The following is a 17364-nucleotide window of genomic DNA, read 5'->3' on the forward strand; positions in this document are numbered from 1 at the left end:
TCTCCGTCTCCCCCCCGCACTCTCCGTCTCCCCCCCGCACTCTCCGTCTCCCCCACCTCTCTCCGTCTCCCCCCAACTCTCTCCGTCTCCCCCACTCTCTCCGTCTCCCCCCCACACTCTCTCCGTCTCCCCCCCACACTCCCTCCGTCTCCCCCCCACACTCCCTCCGTCTCCCCCCCACACTCTCTCCGTCCCCCCACACTCTCTCCGTCCCCCCACACTCTCTCCGTCCCCCCACACTCCCTCCGTCTCCCCCCCACTCCCTCCGTCTCCCCCCCACTCCCTCCGTCTCCCCCCCACTCCCTCCGTCTCCCCCCCACTCCCTCCGTTTCACCCCCCACTCCCTCCGTTTCACCCCCACTCCCTCCGTTTCACCCCCACTCTCTCCGTTTCACCCCCACTCTCTCCGTTTCACCCCCACTCTCTCCGTCTCTCCCCCACTCTCTCCGTCTCTCCCACTCTCTCCGTCTCTCCCACTCTCTCCGTCTCTCCCACTCTCTCCGTGTCCCCCACGCACTCTCCGTCTCCCCCACGCACTCTCCGTCTCCCCCACGCACTCTCCGTCTCCCCCACGCACTCTCCGTCTCCCCCACGCACTCTCCGTCTCCCCCCCCGCACTCTCCGTCTCCCCCCCGCACTCTCCGTCTCCCCCACCTCTCTCCGTCTCCCCCCAACTCTCTCCGTCTCCCCCACTCTCTCCGTCTCCCCCCCACACTCTCTCCGTCTCCCCCCCACACTCTCTCCGTCTCCCCCCCACACTCCCTCCGTCTCCCCCCCACACTCCCTCCGTCTCCCCCCACACTCCCTCCGTCTCCCCCCCACACTCCCTCCGTCTCCCCCCCACACTCTCTCCGTCCCCCCACACTCTCTCCGTCCCCCCCCACTCCCTCCGTCTCCCCCCCACTCCCTCCGTCTCCCCCCCACTCCCTCCGTTTCACCCCCACTCTCTCCGTTTCACCCCCACTCTCTCCGTCTCTCCCACTCTCTCCGTCTCTCCCACTCTCTCCGTCTCTCCCACTCTCTCCGTCTCTCCCACTCTCTCCGTGTCCCCCACACTCTCCGTCTCCCCCACACACTCTCCGTCTCCCCCCCCATACTCGCCGTCACCCCCTGTCTCTCCGTCTTCCCCCCACTCCCTCCGTCTCCCCCTGTCTCTCCGTCTCCCCCTGTCTCTCCGTCTCCCCCCACTCCCTCCGTCTCCCCCCACTCCCTCCGTCTCCCCCCACTCCCTCCGTCTCCCCCCACTCTCCCCGTCTTCCCCCAACGCTGTCCGTCTTCCCCCAACGCTGTCCGTCTTCCCCCAACGCTGTCCGTCTTCCCCCCAACGCTGTCCGTCTTCCCCCCAACGCTGTCCGTCTTCCCCCCGCTCCTTCCGTCCCCCCCGCTCCTTCCGTCCCCCCCGCTCCTTCCGTCCCCCCCGCTCCGTCCCCCCCGCTCCGTCCCCCCCCGCTCCGTCCCCCCCCGCTCCGTCCCCCCCCCGCTCCGTCCCCCCCCCGCTCCGTCCCCCCCCGCTCCGTCCCCCCCGCTCCGTCCCTCCCCCCCCCTCCGTCCCTCCCCCCCCTCCGTCCCTCCCCCCCGCTCCGTCCCTCCCCCCCCGCTCCGTCCCTCCCCCCCCGCTCCGTCCGTCCCCCCCAACTCTCCGTCTCCCCCCACTCCCTCCGTCTCCACCCCCCACTCCCTCCGTCTCCCCCCCACTCTCCGTCTCCCCCCCACTCTCCGTCTCCCCCCCACTCTCCGTCTCCCCCCCACTCTCCGTCTCCCCCTCACACTCTCCGTCTCCCCCCCACACTCGCCGTCACCCCCAGTCTCTCCGTCTTCCCCCCAGTCTCTCCGTCTTCCCCCCAGTCTCTCCGTCTTCCCCCCAACTCTCTCTGTCCCCCCCAACTCTCTCCGTCCCCCCCAACTCTCTCCGTCCCCCCCAACTCTCTCCGTCCCCCCCAACTCTCTCCGTCCACCCCACTCTCTCCGTCTCCCCCCCCACTCTCTCCGTCTCCCCCCCACTCCCTCCGTCTCCCCCCACTCCCTCCGTCTCCCCCCCACTCCCTCCGTCTCCCCCCACTCTCTCCGTCTCCCCCCACTCTCTCCGTCCCCCCCCACTCTCTCCGTCCCCCCCCACTCTCTCCGTCCCCCCCCACTCTCTCGGTCCCCCCCCCACTCTCTCGGTCCCCCCCCCACTCTCTCCGCCCCCCCCACTCTCTCCGTCCCCCCCCACGCTGTCTGTCTTCCCCCCCCACGCTGTCTGTCTTCCCCCCCCACGCTGTCCGTCTTCCCCCCCACTCCCTCCGTCTCCCCCCCACTCTCTCCGTCCTCCTCCCACGCTGTCTGTCTTCCCCCCACTCCCTCCGTCTCCCCCCACTCCCTCCGTCTCCCCCCACTCCCTCCGTCTCCCCCCACTCTCTCCGTCCCCCCCACGCTGTCCGTCTTCCCCCCCACTCCCTCCGTCTCCCCCCCACTCTCTCCGTCCTCCTCCCACGCTGTCTGTCTTCCCCCCACTCCCTCCGTCTCCCCCCACTCTCTCCGTCTCCCCCCACTCTCTCCGTCTCCCCCCACTCTCTCCGTCTCCCCTCAACTCTCCGTCTCCCCCCAACTCTCCGTCTCCTCCCAACTCTCCGTCTCCCCCCAACTCTCCGTCTTCCCCCCACTCCCTCCGTCCCCCCAAACTCCCTCCCCACTCCCTCCGTCCCCCCAAACTCCCTGTCCCCCCAAACTCCCTCCGTCCCCCCCACTCTCTCCGTCCCCCCCACTCTCTCCGACCCCCCCCACTCTCTCCGACCCCCCCCACTCTCTCCGTCCCCCCCAACTCTCTCCATCTTCCCCCCACTCTCTCCGTCCCCCCAGTCTCTCCGTCTTCCCCCCACTCTCTCCGTCCCCCCAGTCTCTCCGTCCCCCCAGTCTCTCCGTCCCCCCCAGTCTCTCCGTCCCCCCCACTCTCTCCGTCCCCCCCACTCTCTCCGTCACCCCCACTCTCTCCGTCACCCCCACTCTCTCCGTCACCCCCCACTCTCTCCGTCCCCCCCACGCTGTCTGTCTTCCCCACTCCCTCCGTCTCCCCCCACTTCCTCCGTCTCCCCCCACTTCCTCCGTCTCCCCCCACTTCCTCCGTCTCCCCCCACTCCCTCCGTCTCCCCCCACTCTCTCCGTCTCCCCCCACTCTCTCCGTCCTCCTCCCACGCTGTCTGTCTTCCCCCCCACTCCCTCCGTCTCCCCCCACTCCCTCCGTCTCCCCCCACTCCCTCCGTCTCCCCCCACTCCCTCCGTCTCCCCCCACTCTCTCCGTCTCCCCCCACTCTCTCCGTCTCCCCCCAACTCTCCGTCTCCCCCCCAACTCTCTCCGTCTCCCCCCACTCTCTCCGTCTCCCCCCACTCTCTCCGTCTCCCTCCACTCTCTCCGTCTCCCCCCACTCTCTCCGTATTCCCCCCACTCTCTCCGTATTCCCCCCACTCTCTCCGTATTCCCCCCACTCTCTCCGTCTTCCTCCCACTCTCTCCGTCTTCCCCCCCACTCTCTCCGTCCCCCCCACTCTCTCCGTCTCCCCCCCACTCTCTCCGTCTCCCCCCCACTCTCTCCGTCTCCCCCCGACTCTCTCCGTCTCCCCCCCACTCTCTCCGTCTCCCCCCCACTCTCTCCGTCTCCCCCCCACTCTCCCCGTCCCCCCACACTCTCCCCGTCCCCCCACACTCTCCCCGTCCCCCCACACTCTCCCCGTCCCCCCACACTCTCCCCGTCCCCCCCACACTCTCCCCGTCCCCCCCACACTCTCCCCGTCCCCCCCCCACACTCTCCCCGTCTCCCCCCCACACTCTCCCCGTCTCCCCCCCACACTCTCCCCGTCTCCCCCCCACACTCTCCCCGTCTCCCCCCCACACTCTCTCCGTCTCCCCCCCACACTCTCCGTCTCCCCCCCACACTCTCCGTCTTCCCCCCCACACTCTCCGTCTTCCCCCCAGTCTCTCCGTCCTCCCCCCAACTCTCTGTCTCCCCCCCAGTCTCTCTGTCTCCCCCCCAACTCTCTGTCTCCCCCCCCACACTCTCCGTCACCCCCCCAGTCTCCCCGCAACTCTCTCCGTCTCCCCACCCCCAATTGACTCTGCCTCTGTTGTCACCGGTGCAGATTTTACGAGGTGATTGTTTCGTCGACAAGTTATGATTCACCTTCCAATCGGGAAAGTTTGTGTCAGAATAGGCATCTGCTTGCATTCCAAGTGAATCATCCATTCAACGACTACATCAGTCTGCGCATTCCCACTGCCAACGTCTCTGGAACAATGACGTTGACCATCGGAGATGATCAGACCATTGGCAACTTCTGGAACAGACGTCTGGAGTCTGACCAGCAATACACAGTCACGTTGCGAGTCGTCAGTGACTGGAGTCCGGTGAGTGTGCGTCACCTGCCGCCATCTTGTGCGCTGTTCGCTCTTGTATCCAGGAGTCCTGGTAATCAGGTCAGTGGGCATCAGTGCCTGGAGTCACAGCTTGGAAAGGAAGGTGGACGTGGGTCCGACGTGACAATGTCCTGTGTCTGACCGAGCCCAGCCGCTACATCAATGACCTTCCCTCCCCCAGTACTGGGATGGTGACTGATGTTGGCACCGTCTCCACTTCCATCAGAACCCCTCAGCAGATGGTCCCTGTGACTGCCGACAACACAGGCATGAGCAGGTACGTGACAGGTGTGTTCCCTGAAGACCATCTCCAACAGGACCATGTCCAACCACCTTTCCTGGACTGTGAACAGCGTTACCAGCTCCACAGACCAGCATCCACAGTTGGGCAGAACGTCCAAGAATCTGCCTCATAAATACTGGAGACAGGTGTCCTGCAGGACGTGATCCCTCCTCTGACACAGCATCACAGACTGCCACCCCCTGCCGGATTAGTGCAGCCCCAACAACCCTCAAAGCACTCAGCAGCATCCAGGAGAAAGCAGGAGTATTTGATTGTTTGTTTAAGCCCAGGGGTGAGGTCTTTGTAGCTCTGGGTCTTTACAGGATGAGGTTGCCCAAACCTCCTCTTTTCACAGCCAGGCTTGGGACTGTCCTTGGCGGGGTTATAAATAGGAGTGGTAATGTCAGAATCGGAGTGAGGAGTGGCTGTGGGACACTCAGTCTCTCAAACCACGCTGTCTATTTGGCTGATGTGACTGTAGCCTCAACTCCACAGTCCTGTCCACGGTGGATGATGGGAAAATGGAGGCTGTGTAGGAGGAAAGGGTTACATTGATCTTACAGCAGCTGAAAAGGTCAGCACAACATTGTGGGCCGAAGGGCCTGTACTGTGGTGTAATGTTGTCTGTTCTATGGCAGCAACCCTCAGCCCTCATTTAACCACTTCTGCTTTAACGATGTCAAGGTCACTTTGGGCCAAAGGCTCAGAGTCCATCGGTGACTTATCTGTATACCTGATTCCGGCTTCTGTAAATCACGCACAGGGGCTCCAGGTCTCTCTCTGTCTCAGAGATCTACAATCTCTCACCGTTTAGATCACCTGCTTCTCTATGATTCCTGACAATATGGGTGATTTTATATATGTAGCCCCCTGGTAAGCCTCAGGCTCACTCAACTGGCTGTCGTCGAGGGGGAGCAGCCTTCGGTCCCTCCAAACTGGGTAATCAGTTTGTGTGGATGCTGTGTGATGTACCCTACCCCGGCAAATAACAGACAATACACCATATACGTTTAAATGGTTACAGTTTATAGATATTACTGGAACTATGTAATTAATAGAGATAAAATATAAAAGGAAAGTAAAAGGTGCCAAACTTATCAAAGTTCAACCTCTTCGTGCACAACAGTTGGAGCTCTAGTAACGGTCCTCTTTTCACCATCTGATCCCCTCTGACCACCTCAACCCACCACCTGGGACCAAGCACGGTGGTCGACCAGACGTTCCACACGAATCTGTCTTCGTCTCCTCTCCTCGCCAAAAACTCTGGGCCTCGGACTCCCGCACGGGAGTCGGCCGGTTTACAGCATCACGTCCACTCTCTCTGTCCCCATCGCACCTTCTGCAACAAAGCCCGGGCATCACAATAGCTTACAGACACACAAGAGGGAATAACGTTTATCCCAATTGGTTAGCAAATGAATACAACTCGCTCTATAACCCAAACAAGCTGCTAGTGAGAAAACTTTCTCAACAGTTAACATAACAAAGCAGCCATTTTGATTAGCCGACGCAGTAACATGAAAGAAGAAACCCCTTACACACAGAAACATAGAAAACCTACAGCACAATACAGGCCCTTCGGCCCACAAAGCCAGCACCGCCATTCACTGTGATCATGGCTGATCATCCACAATCAGCATCCAGTTCCTGCCTTAACCCCATAACCTTTGATTCTGCTATCTTTAAGAGCTCTATCCATCTCTTTCTTGAAATCATCCAGAGACTTGGCCTCCACTGCCTTCTGGAGCAGAGCATTCCATATATCCACCACTCTCTGGGTGAAAAAGTTTTTCCTCAACTCCGTTCTAAATGGCCTACCCCTTATTCTTAAACTGTGGCCTCTGGTTCTGGACTCACCCATCAGCGGGAACATGCTTCCTGCCTCCAGCGTGTCCAATCCCTTAATAATCTTATATGTTTCAATAAGATCTCCTCTCAGCCTTCTAAATTCCAGAGTATACAAGCCCAGTCACTCCAATCTTTCAACATATGACAGTCCTGTCATCCCGGGAATTAACCTTGTGAACCTACGCTGCACTCCCTCAATAGCAAGAATGTCCTTCCTCAAATTTGGAGAGCAAAACTGCACACAGTACTCCAGGCGTGGTCTCACCAGGGCCCTGTACAGCTGCAGAAGGACCTCTTTGCTCTTATACTCAATTTCCCTTGAAGGCCAGCAATGCCATTAGCTTTCTTCACTGCCTGCTGTACCTGCATGCTTGCTTTCAGTGACTGATGTACAAGAACACCTAGATCTCGTTGTACTTCCTCTTTTCCTAACTTGACTCCATTTAGATAATAATCTGCCTTCCTGTTCTTACCACTAAAGTGGATAACCTCACATTTATCCACATTAAACTGCATCTGCCATGCATCTGCCCACTCACCCAGCCTGTCCAAGTCACCCTGCATTGTCATAACATCCTCCTCACATTTCACACTGCCACCCAGCTTTGTGTCATCTGCAAATTTGCTAATGTTACTTTTAATTCCCTCAGCTAAATCATTAATATATATTGTAAACAGCTGCGGTCCCAGCACTGAACCCTGCGGTACCCCACTGGTCACCACCTGCCATTCTGAAAGGGACCCGTTAATCGCTATTCTTTGTTTTCTGTCAGCCAGCCAATTTTCAATCCATGTCAGTACTCTGCCCCTAATACTATGTGCCCTAATTTTGCCCACTAATCTCCTATGTGGGACTTTATCAAAGGCTTTCTGAAAGTCCAGGTACACTACATCCACTGGCTCTCCCTTGTCCATTTTCATAGTTACATCCTCAAAAAATTCCAGAAGATTAGTCAAGCACGATTTCTCCTTTGTAAATCCATGCTGACTCGGACCGATCCTGTTACTGCTATCCAGATGTGTCATAATTTCATCTTTTATAATTGACTCCAGCATCTTTCCCACCACCAACGTCAGGCTAACCAGTCTATAATTCTGTGTTTTCTCTCTTCCTCCCCTCTTGAAGAGAGGGACAACATTAGCCACCCTCCAATCCACAGGAACTGATCCTGAATCTATAGAACATTGGAAAATGATTACCAATGAGCCCAGGATTTCTAAAGCCACTTCCTTAAGTACCCTGGGATGCAGACCATCAGGTCCTGGGGACTTATCAGCCTTCAGACCCAACAGTCTATCCAACACCATTTCCTGCCTAATATAAATTTCCTTCAATTCATAAGACCATAAGACAAAGGAGCAGAAGTAGGCCATTCGGCCCATCAAGTCTGCTCCACTATTTTATCATGACCTGATCCATTTTCTCCTATTTAGTCCCACCTGCCTTCTCACCATAACCTTTGATGTCCTGGCTACTCAGATACCTATCAATCTCTGCCTTAAATCACCCAATGACTTGGCCTCCACTGCTGCCCGTGGCAACAAATTCCATAGATTCACCACCCTCTGACTAAAAAAAGTTTCTGTGCATCTCTGTTCTGAAAGGGCGCCCTTCAATCCTTAAGTCATGCCCTCTCGTACTAGACTCCCCCATCATGGGAAACAACTTTGCCACATCCACTCTGTCCATGCCTTTTAGCATTCTCAATGTTTCTATGAGGTCTCCCTTCATTCTTCTAAACTCCAAGGAATACAGTTCAAGAGAGGACAAACGTTCCTCATATGTTAACCCTCTCATTCCCGGAATCATTCTCGTGAATCTTCTCTGTACCCTCTCCAACGTCAGCACATCCTTTCTTAAATAAGGAGCCCAAAACTGCACACAGTACTCCAAGTGAGGTCTCACCAGCACCTTATAGAGCCTCAACATCACATCCCTGCTCCTATACTCTATTCCTCTAGAAATGAAAGCCAACATTGCATTCGCCTTCTTCACTACTAACTCAACCTGGAGGTTAACTTTAAGGGAATCCTGTACGAGGACTCCCAAGTCCCGTTGCATCTCAGAACTTTGAATTCTTTTCCCATTTAAATAATAGTCTGCCTGTTTATTTTTTCTGCCAAAGTGCATAACCATACACTTTCCAACATTGTACTTCATTTGCCACTTCTTTGCCCATTCTTCTAATCTATCCAAGTCTCTCTGCAGACTCTCCGTTTCCTCAGCACTACCGGCCCCTCCACCTATCTTTATATTGTCAGCAAACTTAGCCACAAAGCCATCTATTCCATAATCTAAATCGTTGATGTACAATGTAAAAAGAAGCGGCCCCAACACTGATCCCTGTGGAACACCACTGGTAACCGGCAGCCAACCAGAATAGGATCCCTTTATTCCCACTCTCTGTTTCCTGCCAATCAGCCAATGCTCTATCCACGTATGTAACTTTCCCGTAATTCCATGGGCTCTTATCTTGTTAAGTAGCCTCATGTGTGGCACCTTGTCAAAGGCCTTCTGAAAATCCAAATATACAACATCCACTGCATCTCCCTTGTCTAGCCTACTGGTAATTTCCTCAAAAAATTGTAATAGGTTTGTCAGGCAGGATTTTCCTTTAAGGAATCCATGCTGAGTTCTGCCTATCTTGTCATATGCCTCCAGGTACTCTGTAACCTCATCCTTGACAATTGACTCCAACAACTTCCCAACCACAGATGTCAAGCTAACAGGTCTATAATTTCCTTTTTGCTTCCTTGCCCCCTTCTTAAATAGCAGAGTGACATTTGCAATCTTCCAGTTCTCCGGAACCATGCCAGAATCTATCGACTTTTGAAAGATCATCGCTAATGCCTCCGCAATCTCCACAGCTACTTCCTTCAGAACACGAGGGTGCATTCCATCTGGTCCAGGAGATTTATCGACCTTTAGCCTATTCAGCTTCCTGAGTACTTTCTCTGTCGTAATTGTGACTGCGCACACTTCTCTTCCCTGCCACCCTTGAGTGTCCGGTATCCTGCTGATGTCTTCCTCAGTGAAGACTGATGCAAAATACTTGTTCAGTTCCTCTGCCATCTCCTCATCTCCCATTACAATTTCTCCAGCATCATTTTCTATGGGTCCTATATCTACTCTCACCTGTCTTTTTCTCTTTATATACTTGAAAAAGCTTTTAGTATCCTCTTCAATATTATTTGCTAGCTTCCTTTCATAGTTAATCTTTTCTCTCTTAATGACCTTCTTGGTTTCCTTTTGTAAGGTTTTAAAAACTTCCCAATCCTCTCTCTTCCCACTAATTTTTGCTTCCTTGTATGCCCTCTCTTTTGCTTTAACTTTGGCTTTGACTTCTCTTGTCAACCATGGTTGCATCCTTTTTCCACTCAAAAATTTCTTCTTTTTTGGAATATATCTGTCTTGCACATTCCTCATTTCTCGCATAAACTCCAGCCACTGCTGCTCTGCTGTCTTTCCCGCCAGAGTCTCTTTGCAGTCAACTTTGGCCAGTTCCTCTCTCATGCCACTGTAATTTCCTTTACTCTACTGAAATACCGACACATCAGATTTCGACTTCTCTTTTTCCAATTTCACAGTGAACTCAATCATGTTATGATCACTGCCTCCTAACGGTTCCTTCACCTCTATCTCTCCAATCACCTCCGGTTCGTTACACAATACCCAATCCAGTACAGCCGATCCCCTAGTGGGCTCAACAACAAGCTGTTCTAAAAAGCCATCTCGCAGACATTCTACAAATTCTCTCTCTTGAGATCCAGTGCCGACCTGATTTTCCCAATCCACTCGCATGTTAAAATCCCCCACAATTATCATAACACTGCCCTTCTGACAAGCTTTTTCTATTTCCAGTTGTAATTTGTAGTCCACGTCCCTGCAGCTGTTTGGAGGCCTATAAATAACTGCCATCAGGGTCCTTTTACCCCTGCTATTTCTTAGCTCAACCCATAAAGATTCTGCACCTTCTGATCCTATATCACCTCTTTCTAATGATTTAATATCATTAATTTAATTCATCCATTACCCTAGGTCCTTTGGCCACTATTATACCTGGGAGATTGTTTGTGTCTTCCCCAGTGAAGACAGATCCAAAGTACCTGTTCAACTCGTCTGCCATTTCCTTGTTGCCCATAATAAATTCACCAGTTTCTGTCTTCAAGGGCCCAATTTTAGTCTTAACTATTTTTTTTCCTTTTCACATACCTAAAGAAGCTTTTACTATCCTCCTTTATATTCTTGACTAGTTTACCTTCGTACCTCATTTTTTCTCCACGTATTGCCTTTTTAGTTACCTTCTGTTGCTCTTTAAAAGTTTCCCAATCCTCTGGCTTCCCACTCGTCTTTGCTATATTATACTTCTTCTCTTTTATTTTTATACTGTCCTTGACTTCCCTTGTCAGCCACGGCCTCCCCTTACTCCCCTTTGGATCTTTCTTCCTCTTTGGAATGAACTGATCCTGCACCTTCCGCATTATTCCCAGAAACACTTGCCATTGCTGTTCCACTGTCATCCCTGCTAGGGTATTGTTCCTTTGAACTTTGGCCAGCTCCTCCCTCATAGCACCATAGTTCCGTTTGTTCAACTGTAATACTGACACTTCCGAGTTTCCCTTCTCCCTCTCAAATTGTAGATTAAAACTTATCATATTGTGGTCACTGCCTCCTAATGGCTCCTTTACCTCGAGGTCCCTGATCAAATCTGGTTCATTGCACAACACTAAATCTAGAATTGAGTTCTCTCTGGTAGGCTCCAGTACAAGCTGTTCTAAGAATCCATCTCGGAGGGACTCCACAAACTCCCTTTCTTGGGGTCCAGTACCAACCTGATTCCTCCAGTCTACCTGCATGTTGAAGTCCCCCATAACTACAGTAGCATTACCTTTGTGACATGCCAATTTTAACTCTTGATTCAACTTGCACCCTACATCCAGACTACTGTTTGGGGGCCTGTAGATGACTCCCATTAGGGTCTTTCTACCCTTAGAATTTCTCTTACCCTTATTACCCGATCCCCAGTAGCGTCACACCGACCGCTGTGCCGAATTACCGGAATTGTACTGAACACCAGTGTCCCGATCCGTAATAACTTCACACCGACTGCTGAACCGAATTACCGGACTATTTCCCTCCTCAGCCCCAATCTCCTGCCTTCTCCCCGTATCCTTCATGCCTTGACTAATCAAAAATCTACCAACCTCTGCCTTAAATATACATAAAGACTTGGCCTCCACAGCTGCCTGTGGCAAAGAATTCCACAGATTCACCACTCTGGCTGAAAAAATTCCTCCTCATCTCCGTTGTAAAAGGCCGCCCCTCGGTTCTGAGGCCGGGTCCTCTGGTCCCCGACTCGTTCTGTCTCATTATTCCTTTCCTTGTACACTGAGATTATTTGTTATTTACAGTGATGTAATTGTAACTGTGCTGCTCCACAAATCACTGATAATAAAGCTGATTCAGGATCCAGCTAAGCCCATGGAGAGCGTTCCCACATCAGTACTGACGAGCTGTGCTCCAGAACTATCTGTTCCAGGACAGTTCCGACACAGGAATCTACCCAACAGTGTGCAAACTGCCCAGTCTTGTCCCGTTCACAAACTGAAGGACAAACCCGTTGTACAATCACTGCGTGAACTATCGTCAGAGTGGGTGGAAGCCGTTGTTCGCGGTGCTGTCAGGTGACATTTGATAAATTACTCAGTTTGAGTCTCTTCAGGACCCCTTGATTCCAAACCTCATGACAGCAGTTCAAACGCAGACCCAGGAGGTGCTGTAGACCGGGCTGGGAGGGGTTCTGTCATGTGTGACTCTGTGTCACGGTGACCTGTGTGCTTTTGGGTGTAATGGTGATGGTCACAGTGGGTTTACGGATCAGTTTGGAGGGGACAGACTCACACACAGGATAGAGTGTGGCCGGGGGTCAGAGTTCCGCCACTGAAGGACGATAGTGGCCAGTTGAGGGTTTACTACAACCCAGCAGTTTCACAGACACTGTCACCGTGATCGACCTTTGTCCGAGATTCACCTCACTCACTGAGTTGAAATTGCTTGGTGGGATTTGAACACTTGTTTCTTGCTCGTTGACTGGGTTCTGGGCTTATTGCAGAGTAATGCACCTCATTGTCTGAGCAAACACATCTGAATGGAAAAGCTTCGATTACTAACAGCGGCTGTTAATTCTCTTTGCAGGAAGTGAAGTTTGTGTGTGCGTATTATGAACCGTTCTATGGTGAGTTCAAACCCTGACTGCTGTGGCACTGTTACTGACCCCAGCAGACAGCCCAGCACGGGATTGTTTAAAGCAGGTGTTTCCAGTGGTTAATACAATATGACACCTGAGAGGGAGCAGAAAACACTGTTATATCCAGGATAGCTGGCACGGATGAGAGCAGGTCAGTGCTGCTGACAGTGTGCAATCAGGCATGAGGCTGTACTGGCTGGAGTTTAGAAGAATGAGGTTCTCATTGAAACCTATCAAATATTGAAATGCTTGATAGAGAGGATGTTTCCAGTAGTAGACGATGTCTAGGAGTGTAGGTGCGGAGGAATAGAGGAAGGTACATTTCGAACGGAGATGGGGAATTCCTTTCGCTAGAGGGTGGTGATTCCGTGAAATTCATTTCCGCGGACGCCATGAGGGACAAGTGATTGGATAAATTTACAGTGCAGGTAGAGAAAAACTTGATTAATTACAGCAACAACGGTTATGGGGAGAAGGCAGGAGAATGGGGTTGAGAGGGGTAATAAATCAGCCAGGATTGAATGGTGGATCAGAATCGATGGGCCTTATCGTCTTAGAAATGATGGAACGGCAAAACAGTCTCGATGGACCGAATGGCCTAATTCTGCTCCTATGTCCCAGGGAGTTGTGGAATCAAGACCACGGAGGTGGGTGGGGGCTGGGGGGAAGGGTTTTTAATGGTCCTGACTCTACAAATTCACACATCGGAGGAATCTTCCTCCACACAATTATAGCGAATATCCGGGGGGGGGGGGGGGCGGGTGGAATTAGCAATTGAACGAGATGTCGGTGCAAATGAAAATCGACGTCCTTCGTCTGGAATATTTCTGACTCTGAGATACCCAAAACATTTCTACAGATCCTCTGACTCTCAGTCCCCAAAATATCTCTACAGATCCTGTCTGACCCTAAAATGCTCTAACATCTCTACAGGTGCTGTCTGACCCTGAGTTTCCCCAAAATCTCTACAGATGCTGTCAAAGCCTGAATTCCCCAACATCTCTACAGATACTGTCTCACCCTGAGTTTCCCCAACATCTCTACAGATTCTCTGACCCTGAGTTCCCCCAACATCTCTACAGATTCTCTGACCCTGAGTTCCCCCAACATCTCTACAGATTCTGTCTGACTCCCTGATGTCCCACAGCACATTGCGTTTTCTCCAGATTTAGTCCTATTACAGCAAGACAACACACCTCGTGATATCTGCCAGCGGTAATGGGCCTCATTCTGACTCGGATCGTGTCGACGTACAGCACAGAAACAGGCCCTTCGGTCCATCCTGTCCATGCTAACATCTGTTGCCCCTCTACACTCATGCTACCTGCCTGCATTAGGTCTGGAGCCCCCTGTGCTCTGCCGGTTTGTCTGAATGTCTGAAACGTAGTGATAGTGTCTGATTCCACAACTTCCTCCCGCAGTGCATTGGCAGAAATGTGTAAAGCAAAGCACCCCCCGTCAGATCTCCTTTCAACCTCCGTTTCTCACTGTCAGACTGCGTTCACCTGCTTTTGACACCATGAAAACAAGTCCTGACAAGCTGTCCTCTCAGAACTTTGTGTACTTATACAGGTCGCCTGTCAGCCTCCTTCACCCCAGGGAAAACATCCCAGCCCATCCAACCTTCCCCCATATCCGACGTCCTCCAGTCTAGGAAGATCTCCTCTTGCACTCTCTCCAGAGTAAGGACGTCTTTCCCACAGCACGGTGACCAGAACTACAATTCTGCTCACAAGACTCCCTGCAGCCTAACCAATCCGGGTGAAGGCCCCTGACCCGCCCGTTTCCTTCCACAGATGCTGCCTGACTCAGTGAGATCCTCCGGCTGTAAATTGGGGTTCCAGATCACAGTAGCTGCAGTTTCTGCCGAACCAGTGTTTTGTGAAGTTGTAACAGATCACTGCAGCCACCCACACAAAACTCGTTTCTCAAACACATCAGTGAGACCAGACCCCATTTCAATCACACAAAGCCATCACACTCTGTGAAATGATCAAGTGCAGGAATAGAGGACGGGACTGGGTCATTCAAGCCTGGAATTTCCCAGTTTAAATGGGACAGTTGAGAGGTGTGCTGAACATGATTACCTGAATGGCAACAGCCCCATTAGCAGAGCTGCTGGGGAAGGACTAGGGAGTGAGCAGCTGAACTGGCTGGTCCACATCACCAGTGGATGGGCTCCCACTGTACAGGGAGTGGCATTCATAGCAAGAGGATTCGAGTACAGGAGCAGGGAGGTACTACTGCAGTCGGCCTGAAACGTCGACTGCACTTCTTCCTATAGATGCTGCCTGGCCTGCTGCGTTCACCAGCAACTTTGATGTGTGTTGCTTGAATTTCCAGCATCTGCAGAATTCCTGTTGTCCACACCTGGAGTATTGTGTGCAGTTTTGGTCCCCTAATCTGAGGAAAGACATCCTTGCCATAGAGGGAGTACAAAGAAGGTTCACCAGATTGATTCCTGGGATGGCAGGACTTTCATATGATGAAAGACTGGATCGACTAGGCTTATACTCGTTGGAATTTAGAAGATTAAGGGGCAATCTTATTGAAATGTACAAAATCCTAAAGGGATTGGACAGGCTAGATGCAGGAAGATTGTTCACGATGTTGGGGAAGTCCAGAACGAGGGGTCACATTTTAAGGATAAAGGGGAGGCCTTTTAGGACCGAGATGAGGAAAAACCTCTTCATACAGAGAGTAGTGAATCTGTGGAATTCTCTGCCACAGGAAACAGTTGAGGCCAGTTCATTGGCTATATTTAAGAGGGAGTTAGATATGGCCCTGGTGGCTAAAGGGATCAGGGGGTATGGAGAGAAGGCAGGTACAGTGTTCTGAGTTGGATGATCAGCCATGATCATACTGAATGGCGGTGCAGGCTCGAAGGGCCAAATGGCCTACTCCTGCACCTATTTTCTATGCTTCTATGAGTGTTTACAGGGCTATTCTGGGTCACCCTGAATTGGCTGGTCCACATCACCAGTCAATGGGCTCCCACTGTACAGGGAGTGTTTACAGGGCGACTCTGGGACACCCAGAACTGGGGGCCAGACTGTTGTTTCTCTGTGTATCTAACTACTGCTTTGGATTCTGCTCCCAACAGTATCAAGTGGAAAGGTCGCCATAACCGTTACTGTTCTCCTCTTCATCAGTCTGATTTCGATCCTGGTGGTCTTCCTGGTCTACAGGTAAGCATCTCCTGGGCCTTTCCCCAAGGCAAAACAGGCGGGGCAGGTCCCTGGAACCACCAGCTCTGACTGAAGGTGGTGAAGGGAGCTGTCTTGGGGTGGGGCGTGTGAGGGTTAAAATGAAATCAGCGACTGGGGTCAGTGGGTGGCCACACCAGGATGACACTGTGTTTGCAACCAGAGGACCTGGGTCACCCACCGAGGATTTTACACCAGTCCAGATTAACATCCAGTTACTCCACAACTTCCATTTCCAGGTGTCTTTTCCAGAGAGTTCCTGGAGGGATAACTGCCTCTGGGATAGGGACATCCTCAACTCAGAACCTTGTTGAGTGTTCCACCTAACCATCATCTCTCCTTCCTGTGCAGGAGGAGACGGAAGGCCAGGCAGCCCAAATGGCAAGTGATCCGACGTTACATTACGAAGAGCTCAGGTGAAGACTGAGCCTGTGGAGAGTTCAGCATCATCCATTCTTATTCATCTCTCCCCAACCCAACTGCCTCACCTCCCTCTCTGCAACTCCACATCTCCCTGACACACATCATCTCCCTGTCACTCCCCTTTGATACTACCACTCTCCCTGTCACTCCCCTCTGATACGACAACTCTCCCTATCACTCCCCTCTGATACTCCCAATCTCCCTATCATTCCCCTCTGAAACTACCACTCTCCCTGTCACTCCCCTCTGATACTCCCACTCTCCCTATCACTCCCCTCTGATACTCCCACTCTCCCTGTCACTCCCCTCTGATACTACCACTCTCCCTGTCACTCCCCTCTGATACGACAACTCTCCCTATCACTCCCCTCTGATACTCCCACTCTCCCTATCACTCCCCTCTGATACTCCCACTCTCCCTATCACTCCCCTCTGATAATCCCACTCTCCCTATCATTCCCCTCTGATACTCCCACTCTCCTTATCACTCCCCTCTGATACTACCACTCTCCCTATCACTCCCCTCTGAATCTACCACTCTCCCTATCATTCCCCTCTGATACTCCCACTCTCCTTATCACTCCCCTCTGATACTACCACTCTCCCTATCACTCCCCTCTGAAACTACCACTCTCCCTATCACTCACTTCTGATACTCCCAAGCTCCCTGTCACTCCCCTCTGAATCTACCACTCTCCCTATCGCTGAGCTCTGATACTCCCACTCTCCCTATCACTCCCCTCTGATACTACCACTCTCCCTATCACTCCCCTCTGAATCTACCACGCTCCCTATCACTGAGCTCTGATACTCCCACTCTCCCTATCACTCCCCTCTGATACCACCACTCTCCCTATCACTCCCCTCTGAATCTACCACGCTCCCTATCACTGAGCTCTGATACTCCCACTCTCCTTATCACTCCCCTCTGATACCACCACTCTCCCTATCACTCCCTTCTGATACTCCC

At 52.7% G+C, this 17364-nt stretch overlaps 1 protein-coding gene across 1 annotated transcript in view; it reads left to right on the forward strand.

Annotated features, from left to right (window-relative positions):
* Window positions 1–16686, forward strand: part of LOC134346401 (uncharacterized) — a 92640-nt gene extending 75954 nt beyond the window's left edge. The window contains exons 7-10 of the mRNA XM_063047768.1: window positions 4113–4377; window positions 12714–12753; window positions 15869–15953; window positions 16323–16686. Coding sequence (XP_062903838.1) covers window positions 4113–4377; window positions 12714–12753; window positions 15869–15953; window positions 16323–16398 — 466 coding nt within the window. The 3' untranslated portion in view covers window positions 16399–16686. The remainder of the gene's footprint in view (window positions 1–4112; window positions 4378–12713; window positions 12754–15868; window positions 15954–16322) is intronic.
* The last annotated feature ends 678 nt before the right edge of the window (window positions 16687–17364 follow it).

This window comes from Mobula hypostoma, chromosome 5 (assembly GCF_963921235.1).
Source record: "Mobula hypostoma chromosome 5, sMobHyp1.1, whole genome shotgun sequence".
Taxonomy (NCBI): domain Eukaryota; kingdom Metazoa; phylum Chordata; class Chondrichthyes; order Myliobatiformes; family Myliobatidae; genus Mobula; species Mobula hypostoma.